At 38.1% G+C, this 21,310-nt stretch overlaps 1 protein-coding gene across 1 annotated transcript; it reads right to left on the reverse strand.

Moving 5' to 3' along the window:
* Positions 1-2,878: 2,878 nt before the first annotated feature.
* mfn2 (mitofusin 2) lies at positions 2,879-20,980 on the reverse strand. Its single transcript, XM_088330948.1, has 19 exons — positions 20,824-20,980; positions 20,696-20,765; positions 18,592-18,773; positions 18,173-18,308; positions 15,476-15,638; positions 15,259-15,383; positions 14,976-15,084; positions 14,012-14,119; positions 13,769-13,922; positions 12,901-12,968; positions 12,092-12,213; positions 11,802-11,928; positions 11,509-11,613; positions 11,152-11,254; positions 10,766-10,986; positions 8,964-9,119; positions 7,587-7,783; positions 7,347-7,481; positions 2,879-4,259 (listed from the first exon to the last, which is right to left on the reverse strand). Exons 3-19 carry the CDS (start codon positions 18,767-18,769, stop codon positions 4,190-4,192), a joined length of 2,277 nt encoding a protein of 758 aa, XP_088187074.1. The 5' UTR covers positions 18,770-18,773; positions 20,696-20,765; positions 20,824-20,980; the 3' UTR covers positions 2,879-4,189.
* Positions 20,981-21,310: the final 330 nt, after the last annotated feature.

Consider the following 21,310-nt stretch of genomic DNA (forward strand, 5'->3'; position numbering starts at 1 on the left):
TTTAGTGCCGCCTAGTGGTAAAAGAAAAACCTTCATTCGTGTCAAGTCATGTTTATTTCAATAGCCCTTAATAACAAGGAGTCTCAAAGGGCTAAAAATAACTTTATCTACACTTGAGGTATTTTAACCATGGAAGTCCAACCTTTGTGGTGTCAAAGCTCTGTTATTTCCGATTTTTATTTTACCTTTCAACCACACAAAATGTTCAGGGGGACTTTAGCTACGCGTACATATATGCTTTTTTATGCTCTCCATAGCGTTTTTTTCTAAGCTTTGTCTTTGATGATAACCAGGTTTGGGTAGGGTTACTTTAACTTGATTACCTTCAATTACTTTTGGATTACTCCAATACCAAATATGCTAAAAAAAGACAAAATAAACTAAATATGAATAAAATTATGACTCACAACACCTGGTAAGCTTTCTCTCTTGGCTTTGATCTCTTTGATCTCCGGCAAAACTAACATAATATGCGACAGAAACAAAATGAAAATAAATCCAAATAGCTTGCCAACATCATTTTTGCCGTTCCATGTATTCCGTTACTCCCCAAGCTTTCACAAAATTTGGTAATTTTATTCATATTTAGTTTCTTTGGTCTTTTATTAGCATATTTGGTATTAGAGTAATCCAAAAGTAATTGAAAGTAATCAAGTTAAAGTAACCCGACCCCACCCTGATAACTCATCAAAAGCAGGAAAAATATATGTAATCAAACCTCCCAAGGATAAAAAAAAACAGTATTGATTTTCATAATAAGCAAAAATAATATCAAATAAACGTGCTTTCAAAGAAAATAGAAATAGGTATTTATTTTAGATGACATGAGGCTCACCTAGAGGAAGCTGAAATATACGCATTTTGCTGTTAAGGGTACAATGCTCCGTGCGCACACTGCCCCCTAGCATAGTGAAGATGCAACTGCACTTGGTTCTAAAAAAATAAAACATGGGCCCCTTGACCGCGCCCCACGCCCCACTATTGGAGAATCACTGCACTTACACAATGCAGCGGCATCTAGCGGTGAAAAATTATACAGTGCCCTTGGCAAACATACCTGCGGTAGGCCTATGTGTTTGTATTATGGTTGGGTAGGGTTACTTTAACTGAATTACTTTCAATTACTTTTGGATTACTCCAATACCAAATATGCTAATAAAAGACAAAAGAAACTAAATATGAATAAAATCACTAAATTTTGTGCAGGCTTGGGGAGTAACGGAATACATGGAACGGCAAAAATGATGTTGGCAAGCTGTTTGGATTTATTTTTATTTTGTTTCTGTCGCATTTTATGTTAAAGAGATCAAAAGCCAGGAGAGAAAGCTTACCACGTGTTGTGAGTCATCATATGATTCATATTTAGTTTCTTTTGTCTTTTATTAGCATATTTGGTATTGGAGTAATCCAAAAGTAATTGAAAGTAATCAAGTTAAAGCAACCCTACCCAACCCTGTTTGTATACATAATGTTTTAAACCTTAATGTAAAAACTGAAAACAAAATCTGGTGCCAGGCTGTAATAACCAAATTGTTTGACAAATAATAATGATATAAAATATTTGCAGGCAATGCACCATTGGAGATGATTGGACCACTTGTCTGATCCCTTCCTAATGTGTCTTTGTTTGTGTGCGTGTGTGAGTGAATGGGGTCCTTTGTAGCCATTTGAATGGAAAGACATTGCAAAGACTTATGAAAGCCCACTGACAGCCTGCAACAATGTCATCTGCAAGGAAACACAGCTCGGAATTCACATAGCTAAAATTTTCATCCACAGGAAAACAAAAAATGCGAACCCACATTTTAAAATGTCAACGAATTAGGTTTTTTTTTGTTATTGAAGTTTTTTTTAATAAACATTCCCGATTTGGATTTAATATATAATACATGCTTAAGAATCTGCCCCTTGTGTTGAAATAAACATGTCTTTTCACTTAAATTTCTAGGTTTTTTTTCTCTTTCTCCATATTTCTGCAGCACTTTCTGTTCCCCTGAAAATTGTTAACATGGTACTGTTGTTTGACTGTTTCACGTTTACTTTGTAAAAATGAAATGTTTTATTAAAATAACATGCAAATAATTCATGGAACAAATATCCACCAGCATGGAACTTCCTTTCATAATTAGGGTGAAAACATAACGCCATTAAAATTCTTGTGAGTCTTCGATGAAATGTTTAGTCTTGCGTGAATATTTGGTCTTTGTTTGAAATATCCCTAAGTATAATATTAGTTTCCATTGCTATGCAGACGACACTCAACTGTATCTGCCACTGGAGACAATTGGACAGTTAAAATGTAGAAATCTGGAGGTTTACCTTACTGAGATTCAAAGATGGATGTCACTTAATTTTTTGTGCCTTAACTCAGAAAAAAATGAAATGCTGATTATTGGTCCAGAGTTATTTTCAAACACTGCTCTGAACCTAGACAAATGTAATTTCACCCATAGTGACTCGGTCAAAAATCTAAGTGTCATATTTGATCCAAATCTGTCATTTCAGTTACACGTGAAAAATATTACCAGATTAGCCTTCTTCTGTAATATTGCGAAGATTCGTTCGATGCTGATCCAATCCGATGCAGAGGTTCTAATTCATTCGTTTATTACTTCTCGGCTCGATTACTGACTTGCGATATTTCAATTGATATGTAGTAAATCCAGAATTTATGACATTGTTTAATACTATTACATAACATAAATCATTAAAAAGTTTAAGTCCCGTTTTTGCTGACAGTTACTAATCATTTTGTAATCTTTGCATCCTTAAAAACCTACGATAAAAAACGTTAACCCTAATTTAAAAGTGGTGAGCGCCGGCAGATAAATCATGTGAAACTCATTAAATATTCAAAAACTCCACTGATAAAAATCTCTGTGACATAATTTTTTATTCATGAACAAAACCTTTCAATTCATTACGTGCCATATACTGTGAATTCACTGGTTTAGATACAAGACAAGGAATACAACTTGCCATATTTTAAATACACACACAAAACCAAAAGTTGGAATTCACTCTGAGAGTCCAGTGATAAAAACAATCATTACGCTTTGCATAAAGAAGTGAGAGGTGGGGAAATGTTTATCAACCTACTGCATTGGCATTGCAAAAAAAAACCGGAAGAAACAATGAAAGGAAATTCAGTAGAGCAACACCCAAATTAGCTTTTTTTTTAACCACGATTTCCATTCCTTGGCAAAAATGTGTTACATTTGTTTTGGCTTTTCAAACAGTTAAGAGTGGAAACCCTCCGACATAATATTTATAATCGTTACCCATACAATGGATCACTTCTTCAAAATACCAAAGCACGTCTTTACTTTCACTGAAACAATAGTTGTTTTGACTGTTATGCTTCATTTTTTCAGATATTGTTGCACTTTTGTCAAAGGAGAACCCTACTATGAAACATTTCATTCCCGTTCAAAAGAGTACCGTTTTGTTTTTAAAAGAATAAGAAGTTGAACCAACAACTGTAACTCAACGCTATGATCTCATCTGGTCTATGGAAGTAGTGTGACTGTGACTTTGTTTAAAGTCTGTTGCTGTGATTGATCACAAAAACGTTTGGAAGGTTTAACAAGTTACACTATAAACAGAATACTGTCATGTTAGCAAGAAAATGCTTTCAAATAATCTCTGGAAAAAGCCCAGGTGGTCTAAAAAAAACCCCAAGCTTGATTTCAACATATATTCTATCGAGCATAGAAAATAAAGCATGTCATGAGCAAAAAGCATTATTTTGTTTTGTCCTTTAATAGTGACCATTCATAAATGCACATTTCATTTTTATATTATTGATAGTTTATTTCTACTTTTTAGTCTCGATAACACTCAATTCCCTTTATAAGTGTTCCTTTTGTCTCTTAAATCATCATCGTCTCATTTATTTTTACTCCCATCCACCGGAAGTTGAGCTACAAGCTAGTTTGAAAACCTTAGGACATAGTGCTTACAATTATTTACAAAACAAATCTAGACAGAAAATACATTTTTTCCAACCACACTACAACTCATATCACACTTCCTTTTAGTGTACATGATGTACCAAATCCCTCAATAAATATGAATTACATGAGCAGCCGTAGTAGCAGAGACAAAGTAGGAAGAAAATATTTTTTCATCAGTACATCAGTTGATTGGGTGCATTTGTGGATTTTCACAGCTGTCTGCTTTGTCCCTGTTACTTGCTTTGATGAAGGTATTGTTGGGTGAACATGTTAAGCTCGCTGTCCAGCCAACCTGCCTTGTTCCTGAAACCACATGGCGCACACACACACACATTGAGAATGATACAGTGGCTTAGCCCTGCCGATGATCTCCGATATAGGTCTTTCCATACAATGAGTGAGAAGCTTTCATGACAGTTATTTAAACGCCATCGTAGTCTATTACGCTAAATTGCTGACCTCATAAAACATATGTAACAAATATAATTAAAATGATAGTCATCTACTCAAGTTCCATATGTTGTATATATATAACGACATAGGGTTCCTGCCAAAATGAATTGTATTGTTTTGATGGTTAAAGATGACATAAAATTAATTGTAATAAATGCATAAGACTGTGCATGACATTTTCCATTTATTGCATTTAAAGGCAGGCCTGTTTGAAATACGGATATTGATGCAATATGAAAAATCCTTTTGCCAACTGATGAGAATTCTTGTATAACACTTAACTGCTCCCAAAAATATTTCTAGGTTTGTCTTTATTTTATTCAGCATTTTCTGCAGTGGGCAGGTTTCATGTTAAACAAATTCAAAGTCGAAAATACAAAAGAAGTCCAATTTGGATCGATTTACATAAGCCCTCTTTGTATATAGTTTCTTAGTTTTATTACGCTGGCAACTGTGTAGACAGCAAAGTAAGAATTTCATTGTGCAGGGAAACGTCGTTCTTTAATGTGCACATGGCAATAGACACTTTGAATCTTTGATTTTTGAATCCAACATTTTATTCTGGCGCTTCTTGGAAAGAATGCTCAACAAAAATTGTCAATTTTATTATGAAAAGCGCATTCCCACAATTGATGGGGGCCTTGAATGAATGAAACACATTGTTCAGATGTTTATGTCATCACTAAAGTAAAAGCTATTAGCAAAAAAAAAAGTCATGGCTGTAAAATGCATCTTTTCACAAAAAGCTTTTTTCCCCAGACTTGGAACTTCAAAATAGCCAATTTCCCTGGACCAAACCAAAGTTCTACTGTTGATTATCAAAAAAAAGGATGAAGCGGAAAACAATTATTTATGTGACAAAAGATGACAACCAAATGCTTCATCTGGTATTATCTGTGTTTACATGGTCCAAAAAACATGTGTTCTGTGAGCCATGACAGAAAAAAATGCTCGAAAAAGCTCTGCTGACACTGTTAAGTGTCCCATTTTTTGATAACGTTTAAAACTGAAAGAGTTGCTTAATACTTCTAATGATTAAATGTGATGTGGCCGTATTTTTGTTTGGTTGACATAATTTGTACACCAAACTGGGAGTGAAAGTTTGAACAGGGTTCCTACAGCTTATAAAACGTTAAATTCAGACATTTAAAGACTTTTTAAGCCTCTTGAAATCAAATTTAAGACCAAGTCAACAAAAAACACAATCGAAACAAAACAAAAAAAACAACAAAAACAAAATATTTCGTAGACTCGGAGACAATGTTCCCTCTAAGCTGCACGCGTGCGCAATCATGCACGCCTGCACATTCTCAGCGCATAAGAAAATCTATCCAGCGCAATGTTCCCTCTGCGCACTACCCAGAGCTTTTCCGCGCACAAGAAAATCTAGCCAGCTCACAAAAATCAGGGCTCGAAATTGCTAATTAAGAAGCGAATTAAGTCAAAGTTACAGTGCATGAAGGTAAAAATACCAGAGTTCTAAATGACACGGTGTTCTAAATGCTGTATTTTGAAGTCAAGGTCGAAGTAGAACGAAGTTGAGTAAAGTCAGTAGAGTTTTTTGAGAACCGGCTTCTTCGGCTCGGCTCACTAAAAGGAACTGGCTCTTTCGGGTCCTAAACGGCTATTCGGGTTGTTTTTGCTTCTTTCATCCCTATATGACCAAATATTATGTAAAATTATGCACAAAATGACTTAAAGGAAGGGGGAATAGAACAAAAAAGAAAAAAATACCAAAATGAAAAAGTAGTGAAAAGCTGAGGGAAAAAAAAGAAACAAAAGAGAAAAAAGGCAGAAAAAGAGAAAAGAAAGAAACAAAGGGAAAAAAGTAAATAGAGAACAAAAAGAAAAAAGTAACAGCTAGGAAAAAATAACACAATGAGATTTTTTTTAAAGGAATTAAAAAAAAGATGGAAAAAAACAGGAAAAAAGAAAAAAAAGTTTGTGTTGCATTCAAATAATTTCCAATCATACCAAGTCAATCTTGTTGCCAACATTGTAGTTCCATCAAAAAATAAAAAATACAGTTGTGTATCGTGCAACCGACTAAATAAGCCCCCAAAAATGTTAGTATTATGCGACAAAAGATACCAGGAAAAAAAAGAAATGGAAATCTTGTGAAGGAATTGTTGTAAAAACAAATGAAGTTTGCAGGCCGTACAACCTTTGCAATAATACATTAGTCAATTTACTCAAAAGTGAAAAAAAATGTTTGCATTGCCGGAAACTCAGCAAAATGTACCTTGATATCAAGTTTTGGGCATGTTTGATAATGACTTATTTGCCACACTTGGGATTGCTGTTGCTTACTGTTGTTTCAAGCGTTGCTCACCGACTTTATGTGAACGCTCAGACCCGTGGAAAATTAGAGGGAACATTGCTCGTAGACATTAGCTAGCACAACTTTTAGTCATGGCAATAAACGTTTCTCGGACAGCCATTTCTCATTAAATGTACACTTTCCCATGGTCCCAAGTAAACTTCTCTGTCCAAAGTTGCTATGTATATTGTAAGTCCTGAGACATGTGTCTGTTCTCACAGGCCAAACTGAAACCACATCAAACCAATTTAAAAGTTCCGTTATTGTGGGTATGCAACGTTGCCACTAAAGTAATTCGGTGAATTATTAAAAAAGATAATTGATAAATGTTATTAGATCCTTTTAGTTCAAACAAATAGAAATCTTATAAATATGTTCACATTTTTAGGACTTTCAAAAATTGGATTTAAGACCTTTTAATGTCAATTCATTGCCTATTGAGATTTTGCAACGGTCCACGGAAGCCCTGTTTGAAGGAGGAACATAAAAAGGTGTTTGACCAGGGTTGGAAGAGAATAGAAAGTATAAACCACCAACCTTCGTGTAACAGGCCATGAAAAAAGGAGGCGTTTTTTTAACAACTGTGTCCTGACTAATGCAGACTCATGTGTTCTTACCGTAGCAGTTTTGCTTTGCTCTGCATGGCATCCAAAAGCTCGATCTTGCCATTCATGTCAGTGATCTCATCCTCCAAATTCTGTCGTGTCACGTCCACCTGCTGGCAGAGCTGAGCAAACACGCCAGCCAACTCTCTGATGTTCACAAACACAAAAAGACCACAAAAGACAGTTGAAAAAATACAAAAAAACAAAACCAAACTGGAAAAATAAATTCCATCAGCACGTATAAACGCTCACTGTTGGACTTGGTGGCTACAGTTTGATCCAGTGTAGCTGACGATGAGCTGCAACTTCTCTGTAGCGTAATCAACAAACTGCCTCTTGAACGCACGCTCTTTGGCTTTTGTTGTCCAGGTGAGGCGCTCATAGACAAAGAGGAGCCCGTAGAGGCCCACAGACAGCGCAATCAGGCGCCACCCTACAGCCTTCCAGATCTGAACAGATTGGATAATGAGAAATTCAAAACATATTTGTGGATTAAAATTGGATTCACAGTTGTAATGCCACTGTTTATAATCGTTTTTATTAACATTGAAATCTTTTGAAGAGGCAGTTATACTGAATTTTTCATGTTACAACCCATAAAGTATTTTGTGATATTTTTGTCATATATATATATATATATATAAAAGTGCACAGGACTATAAGGCTCATGTATTTGTGCATTAATTGATCAGTTGGAATGTATAACTGATCACAATACCATAACATCTGATGCAAAGAGAATCAGACCCAGTTCGCAGCCGGGAGGTCTTGATCCTATCAACTAGACCACTAGGGATACCGACGACACATGAAAAGGCACTAGTGTTTATTTCAACATCACAATATTTTTAGTTAGAGTACCATTTTGTTGATGTCAATAGTGGGTCAAGCCGCGAGTATATTTTCAGACATTGAACCAGTCTGTGGTACAGAGAAAGTTGGGGCCCACTGAAATACATTATTGTATCAGCGGCTTGAAAACTCATTCTGAAGCACACAAGATTCTGAACTGAATGAAGTGAAAGGAATCGTGGGAAGTAATTTGGTCGTTCTGAACTAAATGAAGGGAAAGGCATAATGGGTAGTAAATTTGTCATCCTGAAAGATACAAATAAACATATGGCCGCATTTATTCAAAACGTTTCTCACTTACAATGCATAGTTTGAGCTGCGAAAAGATGAAACAAAATGTCACACCAATTTTTAATCATTGTCTGTTTTCATATCTGGTACAGTGACTAAAAATAATGCGACAATGTCATAAGACCTAATGCTGTTTCATCAGTCGTCTATATTTGCAGTGACCTAGTGGATATGGTCCGGCGCTCTCCATGCCGTGCCCCGGGTTCGATTCCTGTTGTATCCCATGTTATGCTATTGTGACCAGCAATAAAATGTATCGAATGATAGATAATTGAATATATGGTAATGCAATTCCATTTTTGTCTGCATACAGAGCGCACTGGATTATATGGCGCCTTTTCAAGTTTATGGCCAATTTGACATTTTAGGAGTGCCTAGTAGTCCAGAAAATTTGCTAATTCCTACCAACGATTTTCAATTACTTGCCTATCCTCCCTTTACTTATTGCAAATCCTTCAAACGGTTTATGAGAGAAGGTGTTCTCACCACACCACCAACTACGAGGACACCCATGGAGGTCCGTGATGTGACGGATGCTAGTCCGGTCACCATGGAGACCATCAGTTCCTCCTGGGTCATGGAGTTTTGAGGGAATGGAGGCATGCTGGCATTGACAGGAGTTATCGCCAAAGTTCGCGGGATCTGCAAGAGACAATTCACAAGATAAACAAGATGGACTGATTTGAGACCACAATAAAAATCATTGGTGTACTCCATGTTCCTTGGGATTATCTCAGTACATACTTAAATGGTTGCCTTTTTCTGGACTTTTGCTCTACAATTGGAAAAGGTTTACACAAAAACATGTCCACACATATCCAATGACATCCAGTGTTGGGAGTAACTCATTACAAAGGAACACGTTCCTGGAACACTATTACCGTAAATTCCGGATTATAAGCCGCTACTTTTTCCCCAAACTTTCTACCCTGCGGCTTATTCAGTGATGTGGCCAATTGATGTAATTTTTCTTACGGCCATATATTTCTACAAAAGGTAAGATTTAGACCGGTGGAATATATGCACCGAGGAAGACTGCAACTTCACTAAAACTGGCCGCACGCGAAAGGCAACTTTTTCGCAAGTCTGCCAGTGGATCCTGACAGCGTGGGGCAGCATCAAAAAATCCACCATCACCAACGGGTTCCGAAAAGCCGGTGTTATGCCGAGAAATGCATCCCTGCCGAGAAATGCATCCCCTGTCTCTGGAGCGCGCACACGTCACTCCCGCTACTACAACCACTTTTACTTCGTTTTATCTCACTTTTATAGCACTTTTCAGGAAGGAAATGGCAAACATATATCAAAGACCACTTCGTCTTGCATTTGTTGGGAATGTAATACAACTTAAACCCTACTGTCTTGTATTTGTTGTGAGTGTAATCGAACGGTAATGCACACCGTATCTAAACTACTTTTGAGCAGGTAACGTGTTTATTTTGCCTTTTTCGACTCAAATCGCTCGTATTTAAACTGTTATGCACTCTACCATAAAGCTTATTATGCTGAAACGAACTGTCAAATCATCAACAGATATAAAAGTGAGATAAAACGAGGTACGTAAAAGTGGTTGTAGTAGCGGGAGTTATGTGTGCGCGCTCCCGCAACAGGGAATGCAATTATCGGCAGGGATGCATTTCTCGGCATAACACCGGCTGCGGGAGCGTTGGACGACGTCTATACGACAAAGTTTCTTTCCGACACTGAGGAAGACAACTTTGATGGCTTTAGTTCTAAGGAGGAAGATGAGGGCGGTTTACCTTGATTTTTACATTTACAATTACCTTTTTGTTCTCGTCACCCCCTTTTTTGACCACTCTTGACTCAAATTGATAGACGTCACTGTGCAGCGACGCACACACAGAAGCAAACAACACCGGCACTCTGTGTGTTGTAATCATGGCGGATACATTTTCAGTTTCAAAACCATGCATCACTTCAGTATTTTGAACACATTTTGGGTTTGCACCGAGCAACAGCAGTAAGCCCCAAAATACCAAAGAAGCGGTCTGTTATTTTAATAAAAGAAACCGTTAATAATAATTTCTTCACTGTTACTTGACCAATATATTGCCCTTCTTTATTAAGGTTCACAATATATATATATATAGTATCAAGTTCGTATTATCATAGTAGCATATAATGCATAGGGGAAAAAAGTCTTTTGGTTCTCATAAAATCAAAATTATTAAATTTGTAACGTTATCAAGATACAGCAATTGTTTATTGAAATCCTTTTGCGTGTTCATAAATCAATATTTGCACAGTAGGTATTGTAAGTAGTTTACCTGGTCACTGTAGCCCATAAGGGCCCTTCGAGTGTTCTTGGGCCCCAAAAAGCGGTTGACCAGCATTGTCCAGCCTAAAGAGAAGTGGAAGCTGACGTCCTCTTGGAAGTCACTGCAGAGCTTGTCACAAGCCAAGTCATAACTGAGACTGAAACATTGGCGAGGAACCAGCTTGTCCACCTGCTCTCTGGCCGGGTTGGGCAGAAGAGGCTTCAGACCCTCTGCAAGACACATGTTGATTCAAATACAGCGGATGGGTTTTTTTAACCACTTTTTGGGAATGACGATGCTAAACAGCGTTGACTTAGTATTTAACAAAGAAAATCTTCTAGAACAATAATGGATATGTCTCAAGCAGCATTTTTTAAGATAATACTAACTATTACCTATCATATCTGCCTGTGTTGTCTGAAGAGCAGCAGTGATATTGGTGGAACATCTCTCAGACATGTTCTTACCCAGACACTCTTCTATGTGCCGGTGAAGCTCCTAGAAATAAAGTTCAACATTTTTAGAATTAGTACTACATTTTACACTGTGATCAACAGTAAACATGTTACAATTTCATAAAAATGGTAAGCATTCTTTTGTCCTAGTCGCAACTAACAACGCATAGATAGTCTATTAACCTAAATTATTATGGAAATGTAAAGTACTTAAATGGCATACAGTTGCAGAAAACAAAATGAGGGAAAACCAGACTTGTTTTCAGGGGTACTAATAAAATAACTGTTAAAACTCACTTTCTTGTAAACCTTGAGGACAACTTGCGATGGATGAAAGTCCATGTGAAAATCCTCCACTAGAATGTGGAGCCTCCTGATTTCTTCTGCCATGCAATTAGACACCTGGAGATGTACAAATGATGTACAATTATTAAAGATATGCCTAAACTCGTTTTCCCTTTGAGATTTATATATTTGTGTATATATTAATTATTACGATGACAATAATAAATAAATTTAATTCTCTGTCATGGGTAGATAAACTTTTCAATGAAGCATTGTTGAACACATGTCCATGCTACTCAGCTCACCTGTCTCTCCACTTCTTCTGTGATTTTCTTGATCCTGGCCTTACAATCCATAGTCAGCAGGTCCAACTGCTTGTCTATAAACTCTAGTCGGTCCTGACGATCCTCTTTAGTTTCAAGACAGTAAACCCTGTAATTACATAAAGAATTGAGGCAATATTCAAGTATGTTGGTATTATTGTCCAAGTCTAAAAAAACATTATCAAAATACTCCTCGTTTATACAAGAAATGCTCCATTTTACAATTCAATTATTTTGAATTGAGCGATGCTGAATTTTCATGCCAGACTGACCTCTGTTCCTGTGCAGCAATATGTACCGCATCCATAATGTGTCGCAAAGCTTCAGAGATCTGCTTGGCTCGCACTGTATGCTGCTCAAATTTGGTCTTAACTGCTGATTGTGAGATGCATTCCTACATGCAAGAGTTGCATTGACAAATACAAACAGTGATGGGCATTAATAATTGATACATTTTAAATAAACTCTAAAATATTATCAGGTAAAAGCAATGCTATGCAATGATACGTTGAATGCACCTGAGCTAGGCTAAATACAGTATTATTATTATCCTGTTTGTTGAATATCAATCAGGCAGGCAAAACTTCATCTGGCTTTACTACATCAGGCAGCCATTTTGCCTTTGTACTGACAACTGATTGCAACTACAATTGATGTCACAGTGACCGTGTGGACAGATTGTGAATGACCAAATTGAGGAAGCAGGTAAAGCATGAAATTCGATATTTAAGTTTGTAGTCACTGTGGAATGAAATTCTTTAACATGGGGGGAGGGGGGAGCGCTTGCTTGATGGGGAAAATATATTGCTCTCAGTGGGAGGGTGGGAGTTATACATTTACCATAATTTCTTTCTGCATTTTTGTGATTTGAATTTGAATCAGTATACTTTTCATAGTTTGGAAGGTGCTTTAAAACACCTAACTTCAAACTACTAACAGAATAATTAAGATTTAATGTAAAAAACAAAAAAGATGCAAATTGAAGCATGCTAACACTGGACACCCACAGTGTTTAGAGTAGGTTTTACAACATTGACAAAGCTCTTAAGACTACAAAATAAATTCCAAGTAGTGGTTTTACCTCAAATCGCCTCTCAAAGTTCTGAAATTCAAACATTCTAACTTGAAATCCCTCAGCTAACGCTCCGCCTGAAACAGGAAATAAAAGTCAATAAACGATTGAACAAATGAATGAAAATGTGACAATAGCAGAAAAATAGTTTTATTACGAGTGAATAATGAATGTAAGGCATGTTGGTACATGCCAAAAGTCATGAGAACAGTGTTAATATAACATCTGCTGGTTATGTTAGCATCTGGATGGGAATTTGGGATTCCTGCAGTTTGCAATAAATCTTCATGATTTGTAATCTGTGGTTGGTGCAGCCCTTTAAGACTCCTTGTGATTAAGGGATATACAAATAAACATGACTTGACTATTAGTACAATGACAGTTTTTCACCTCGATCGAGCAAAACAAACACAATTATTTAAAGCTTGGCCATGTCTATGCTTACCATTTGAAAACTATAAAGTTACAGCGCTCTTAAGTGAAGGTACTGCTACCAAACAGGAATTTTGCAGCACATATTTGTACGTTCATTACCAAATAAATGAGATTTGTCAGGTTACCTTTATTGTTTTATTGTTCAATTTAAAGTTAACACAATAGGTACAAAACTGTTCAAAAGTTTTGGGTTGCTTAGAAATGTCCATTCTGTAACGAAAACAAAGTTTAAAATATAAGGTTTTTTTTTCCAAATAAAATCATTATTTATAACTATATCAACATCTCAAATACTCTATTTTGAAACTCATTTGATTGATAAAAAAGCGTGACTTTTCAGGGAAAACTTATGTGGGTGGACGCCGAACTTTTGAACGTTAGAGTACCTTTGAAGAGTTTATCATAAAAACCTTCTGATTTGTGAGTGCTCGTCTAACCTCACCAGTTTCAGGCATTCCTTGAGCTTTCTGCACACGTGCCTGCAGAACCTCCTTGGCAGAAACGAAGAAAATGCGATCATTGGCCTGGGCTTGGTCCACAACTCCGAGCTCATGCACGAGGAAATTGGTGCATCGATCCATATGTTGTCTCCGCACCTTGCCATAAAAAATGTTTTTTAATGAGCCTTTGTTTTCATTATTGTGTACATAAAGAAATCATTTGATCACAAAAAAAGGTGACTAACTTCATCCATGTATTCGGGCTCCGAAGCTGAAGCATCCCAACGGTTGTTAAGTATGAAGATGTTGGGACAGGAAAGTCGCTCATTGACTTTGTGAAAAAAAGACTTCTCCTGCACAGATAATTTTTAATTGCATGTTTAAAAAATAATTTTCACCATGTCCCTACCACTGTTCAACACATACAGTATTACGCTGGAGCATGTGATTAGCACTTCTACCTGTCAGTGAGACTCTTTATACACCAATCAGACATTAAAAATGTCTGAGAGTCTAGGTCAAGGATGTCAAAATTAGTTTGGCTCTGCAGCCGGAATCAGACTTTGTGTTCTAAAGCAGGCCCAATCAGTAAAAGAATGTAATCTTCAATTTTTTTGCTTACTGTAGTTATTCAGTTTTATGCTTTATCATTTAGCATATTCTGTAGCCTACCCTAAATCTTATAATCATGGATGACCAGGGATTTTTTTTTCTAAGCATAACATATTTATTCTGAGACAACAGGAAAAAAATGATTTTAATTTTTGGCATTGAATGTGTAAACTGGTTTATCTTAACAGTAGAGTAAATGCAGTTTTACACGTGAATCAACTCACCACGCTATCCAAACTCATGTTGGAGCCATATAAAAAAAAAAAGTTTGTCTTAATTGTTTTACTGGATTGAAAATGATAAAAAAAAAAAAAATATATACAAAATAAAGGTTTTTGCAGTGCATGGGCAATAAAATTAGACTACACCGAACCAAACTAAAAGACTGGGCCTACTAAAGCTGAGAGTATATCCTTTACTGCTCTCTACTAGCGAGAGGGAACATGTGGCCTGCATTTATTTTAAAAATCATAACTCGTGATAGAAATATATGTATGGTGGACCAGATGAAATCTTCCAAAGGGCCAGATCGGGCCTTCAGGCCATGTGTTTGACATCACTGTGCGAGATTGTAATGGATTTTTGGTTATATCTCACCGTCTGCATCAGAGTTGACTCGGAGTTTGCCACAAGTACAAACACATCTGCATCCAAGCAGAACTTATCGATCCAACTGTCAAGTTCTGTGGTCACGTCAATACCTGGACTGAATTTTTAAAACAAAGAAAAAGTTAAATTGATACATAGAGTTATTTTATATTTTCTGCTAACAAGTGGAACATTTTGTATTCCTAAAAATTGTGACTGCTTTATCTGTCATGTAATCGAGCTGTCCAGATCTATGTATGTACATTTAAAATATAATTTAAATAGGCCAGACCTGTCCAACAAGACCAAATCATCCCTGAGCAAAGCACATTTGGTTTTAGGCCACATGACACAGACTAAGCTGCCTGCCTCCAGGTCCTCATCCTGGTGGAGCGCATGGGCCAGTTGGTTCACCGTCTGAAAATATTGAAACACCAGAGTAACCCTGTGTTAAAGGCAGTTCAAGAGTGACGTCCACCTGCATTTAAAAATAAAGCAGTTGTACAGACCGTAATGCTTTTCCGCTCCTCGGAGCCTTCAGTGAGAATAAAAGCTTCTTTTCCATCAGTTCCCTCTACTCTAAGGAAACAGTTTGTGGTGTGTCCAATGCCAGAGGGCAGCACCTTGTCACACAGCATGGCATTGATGACTGAGCTTTTCCCATTGCTTGTCCTGGAGAACAAATTGAATTTTAGTTTCAGCTTTCATTCATTGTCCTAAAACTGCTTACAATTATGGCATGACTATAGAGTTTGGCCCAATTTGGGCCAATTACATGTCATTTCACCTATACACTTCTTATTATCTTCCCCACTCCTTTAGTGTGGGGTTAGGAAACAATTACTTTAGGTATTGGAAACGTATAGCCTGCCATGTCAATACTTCAAGCCGAGCTATTTGTGACATAGCGAAGCAACAACTGGTCTTTGTTTTTATAATTACACTCAACTTAAATCGGTAACATTGGACCTGGCAACGACAAAAAACTAGTGTTTAACGAGCATAAGATATGAGTATACTGCCAGACTGAGTAGAACACTTCTATCTATATATCAAGATATCAATATTAAGATATCTATCTTTTAAGTCTTTATTATATGCTGATCCTGGAGTGCCAGGTCACATCTAAATTTAAACAATTGACAATACATTGTAATCAATAAAGACCATTCTATTATGTTCAAGTATAGCACATCTACTTTCATGTTTTGAGGTCTGGGATTTGAATGAGGTTAAGATTTGAATTTGGAGTTCCGTTTCGTTACAACCCACCGCCAGAAACGGTGCTTCAAGCAGGGAATTTCACCTTTGTGCATGCACAGTTAGAGAAATGCATACTTATAGTCACTGTCCTCTGTGTCCTCAGAAATGTCTATAATTTTTGTCTCATTAAAAGTACCCCACTGTTTAATCTTCTCACTAGACTTATTGCACCCCTGTCCTGTTTCGCTTTTGCGTTGGCCGCCTCCCTGTGCTGTGTGCAATTAAATGTTTACCGCCACCTCTTCTCAGCTTACTGCGTCCTCGTCCTCGTCCTGTTTGTTTTTTTTACGTTGGACGTGTTCTTGCGCCGTTTTCGCTTGCACATCTACGGTGCAGGCGGCCTTGCTGAGCATCTCTTGCCTTGGTGGTAGGCCGGTTTTAGGTCAGTTGGTGATGGGTGAAGGTCCTTTGGGCCGTGTTGCGCTCTCGCAACCTGGTCACCGGGCTTACTTAGATAAGGTATTTGCCCTTTCACCGTTGCCTCTGCTTTGATCCGCACTCCGGGTGGTTCTTCATGTGTGCTGCACGCTGTTGCCGTTAGCCTCCTTTAGGCGTCCTTCTGCGCCGGCTGTGCTTAGGGGTTCCGTGGCATGTCAGACTGGCGGGCTCGGTTGTCCTGACTGGAAGCATGTTTGAAGTCCCAATCCACACTGCCTCTGCCCGTGTGTTTGGCTTCAAAGGGGCCTGGTTTGCCGCTGGGTGGTTGTTTTGGCCAGCTCGCGCATGCCATTTTTGGCGCACACGGCAGCTTTGTCCCCGTGCTGATTGTGCCCCATCTTGGCGTCTTGGGCCGGTGCCAGATTGCCTGTCGGCCTCCCTTTATGCCGCTTGTTGAGGCGAGTCTTCAGTGGGTTTGCTGTAGGGATACTCTTTTGCTCGTCTTGGCTTTCGCTGAAAACGTTGGCGAGCTTCACGCCTTATCCAGTAGCAGTAGGCCTGCCTGCTCGGATGGTACAAGCGTTTTGCTGTGGCCAAATGCTGCCTTTGTCCCCAATGCCCCTTCCGGCCCTTGTTTTTCTTTGATGGGTTTCTGCGTCTTGCGCGTTCCGGTTCAACCCTGGGTGGGGCTCTTGTGGCCTGTGCATGCGATGCTACATTGTCGCGAAAGAGAATTTTCATTCCTCTGGTTGTCTTTTGTCGTTGTGGTGGCTTGTCTGGAGTTTGTTTGGTCTAAGCGGCTCTTGTCTCACTGGATTGCTGGGACTGTTGCCTGTATTATGCCCCCTGTGGCCGCCCCCTGCCTTCAAGGGTGCGCTGCCATTCTACCAGGGCCGTCCTTGTCCCTGAAGGACACTCGTGCTGCCGCCTATTGGGCGTTGCCTACCACTTTCGCCAGGTTCTACAGCATTGTTATGGCCTTCCCCACACTGCTCGGCATTGTCTCTGGTCCAGCCGAGGAAACTCAGCGAGGTTGTTTCTTGGGTTCCCCATGACTGCGCTGGTATTGGTCATTTTGTGCTTGAAGCCCCACCTTTGGCGGTCGTTAGTGGCGAAATATAAGAAAAGAGAGATAGAGAGATAGAGAGAGATAGATAGATAGATAGATACCCGCAGGGAAGTTCACAATTTTGAAATGAGTAACAAATGTAACTACATTTGTATGATTCCCGTGTGAAAACCTGAGCATCATGTCAGTTCATGTAAGTTCGGAATCCTTGTGTTCTCCCAAAAAGATTCTGAAAGTTGCATACCTGTGATGAGACGGGAAAAAAATAGACATTCCTGAGGACACACGTGTGATGGAGTGACTAATTTTGGGATGCATTTTTCAAATTGCACATGTGCGAAGGTGAAGTTCCGTGCTTGAGGCACCGTCTCTGGCCGTAGTACGTGACTCAAAGAACCGTAGTTACGTTCGAAACTTTCGTTTTAGGTGGTAAAATCCCTGTACTTCAAATGTAAAAAAGAAAACATCTTGTTAACCTGGGAAAAGAGAAGCATACCTGCCAAAGAAAACCACCTTCATATGCCTCCGGGCAAGCACTTCGCCAATGCCAGCCACTTTGGTCAGGTAACTTTTAACCTCCTGCACCTGTTCTTCTGTAGTGACTGGATCCAGCTCTTCATTTTTGTGAGCATCTACCAGGGTTGGCATAAATAATATTATTCAAAAGATGAAAAGACAACTCATAAAAAATCTGTCAATGTTTTTTCACATTTCAAATAAATTGTTGAACATATTCAGAGGTTACAAAAACAAATAACAGTCTGAATAAACACAATTAATAGACTGAGAAATTTCCCATTTGAGTCAATGTGTTGGAGTAGGGAGATAATGGAAAGGGACATATTGGGCTGGAGCCCTTTGCTAAATACCGATAAAAACTCAGTTAAAAAAGACTACAATATAAATACTACTTACCTTCCAAAAATGATGCACTCTCTTTTATATAGGCTCCTAACTGTTCAAAAATGCCATTAATCTTCTTCTTTGCAGTGACGAAATGCTTGAGTGGTGACGCGTTCACCTCCGCCATTAGTCTCTTATCCTTCTTGCTGTGGATGACGTTGGTGTTGGGCCGTGGGAAAACCAGAGACATGGCACTGAAATGTAAGAGAATAGAAACATACTTATAGTAATCATTTCCAATAAATCACTGAAAACATGTGTTTGAGAACTTGCAAATAGAAAAAAGGGAGGGTCCATTTCTGGAAGGTTTCCGGTAAAAATCTATCAGAAGCTAAAACGTGATCTTATGGAAAAAAAAATTCAGATTGGGAAGATCCAACAGATGTTTCCAACGTATTATACCGGCCCCTCTGTCCTTAATCCTACCTAACATGTGACCACTAGGGTCGTAGGGGCACCATTTCCTATGGTATGTCTTGAGCAAGTACAGCCTGGTGGCACCCATCCCTCATATTACAATTGGTTTAATAAACTCAAACCTTTGTGGGTGATATGAAAAAGGAAAAATCAGGATAGGGCTAGTTTTTCAAGGCATCGAGCAGATTTGCAATATAACACTCGACAGGATCAGATTGCGCCAATGTTGATCCAATTCTAGACTGGACATTGAGAGATAAGATTCAATGTGACAGTGGTATGGTAATTTATTGCCATTGGTTTCCATAAGTTCTCATCCCATGTAGTAATTGCAATGTAATAGCAATATATATTTGTAAATATATAATATATAAGTTTCATGTTTTTGTGGTTTTATTACAACACTAATATGTTTAACACTAAAGAATACATAGTGGTCAAGCTCAGGAATGGATATAATTATATTTATAGCTTGTTTTCCTAAACAGTGTATCTGAATGTTTTCTACCCTGCCATTTCCTAACAAACATTTTACCAACCAAACTTATTTTTTTAAATGTTTTGTTCATAAACACATACATCTACACTATCAGAAGTTAATAGTAATAATATGTTCTTCTTATAGATTATTAAACCTGCCCCTACCCGTTAGGCCCCCAATCCAACCACTTAAATTAGGTTTATAGACCTAACAGGTGGAATTTTTCTAAACTAATCTTTAACTGAACAACTTTTACCTAACTTTCAACAGATTAACAAAAGTTAAACAACTAAATCAAATGTGTGTTTTTATTGTATTTAATAAACATTTTTCATAATTTCCCAAATTAGGGTAGAACTTTGAGTATCTCATACAAGGAAAACACATTTAAAATAAAAGTAGGGGGAGTAAAAGTTAAAGATGACCTTTTTTCCCCCACAGTTCAACTCCAGCCAAAATCTTTTTTTCTCACTCTCTCTCCCACCTTCTCTAGCATATTTTTCTATTCCTCTCCCTTTCTTCATTTTTCTTTTGCTATTTCCTTATTTTTATCACGTTCTCTTTTTTCTCAAACTATTACTTTCTCTATCTTTCTCTCATGTTCACTCTCTTGCTCTTTGTTTTTATTTTATTTTATTCTTTTGATCCATCTCCTTCTTTATTTTTCTTTCCTTTTGGTCTCTCCTTTTATTCTGTTTCTATTGTGCTTTCTTTTTCTCATTCTTTTTCCCTTTATCTGTCTCTCTTTTATCTCTTAGTCTCCCTTGTTCTCTCTCTCTTTACTCCTCTTTTTTTCTCTCTTAAAACTACCACGGCTCCCCGTAAGTGTTTGTTTTAACAAGTGGCCCCCAGCTCAAATGAGTTTGACACCCCTTGCTTTAAACAGAGAATAACCTGTAAACTTATAACATGGAATGCGTCTTCTTCAACATAAAGGTTAATGACTTTCAAAGTACACAGCGTCACACACACAAAAATAATAGATTTTGTGATGATCACGAGACTGATCGTCCGAGTTTAGCACAAATTAAAATGGATACGTTCTGACTCATGATAAAAAAAGTGACATCTAACACAGTGGTGAACATTGCCGTGTTCCCTAATTTGTGGACAGTCTTTGAGGCCCCGGTCGAATGTCAAGGCAATGGCCATTTAGAGGACAACCTGAGAAAGAGAAAACTTGATTTACGTCGCTACTTTATTTGAATTTCGGCTTACCGTGGCTAGGACTCTCTCTTCACAAATAATCCAATTGCATCCCGGTGTCTTGAATCGATAAGTCTGACAACTGATAAGTAATGTTAAGCACGCTCGCACAGTAAGACAGACGCAACGCTTGCCTTCACCTTTGGTGTGGACACGGTTTCAGTCTAAATAATTAAATGTATAACAGGGGCTGCTAAGCATTTTAAAGAAATGTCCTCGAAACAAACACCATTTGCGGCATTATGTCAGTTGCGGCGACATCGACGCCCCTTTGCCTCTTCCGGGATAGTGTGCTCACCAACAGCCGTGAAGTACAATTACTGCCACCTGCTGTTCTGGAGTACGAATTACTATTCGGAAGTGATGTGGGTAGGTCAGCATGTCCATGCCCGGGCCGAGGGCCAGTTACGGCCCGTGAGCAACTTTTTACTGGCCCGCGGCCTCTGTCATAGAATTAATAATTTGTGGCTTGCCAGTTTAAAAAGAAAAATCAAGGGAATAGTCCTGCAGCGAGGCTATTAACTAAGACAAAAAAGTTCGATCACATAACGCCGATTTTGGCTAACCTGCATTGGCTCCCTGTTGGCCTAAAGATGTGATTTCAAGGTTCTCTTAGTATTATACAAA

Source organism: Urocampus carinirostris, chromosome 3 (genome assembly GCF_059441175.1).
Source record: "Urocampus carinirostris isolate Australia breed hairy pipefish chromosome 3, RoL_Ucar_1.0, whole genome shotgun sequence".
Taxonomy (NCBI): domain Eukaryota; kingdom Metazoa; phylum Chordata; class Actinopteri; order Syngnathiformes; family Syngnathidae; genus Urocampus; species Urocampus carinirostris.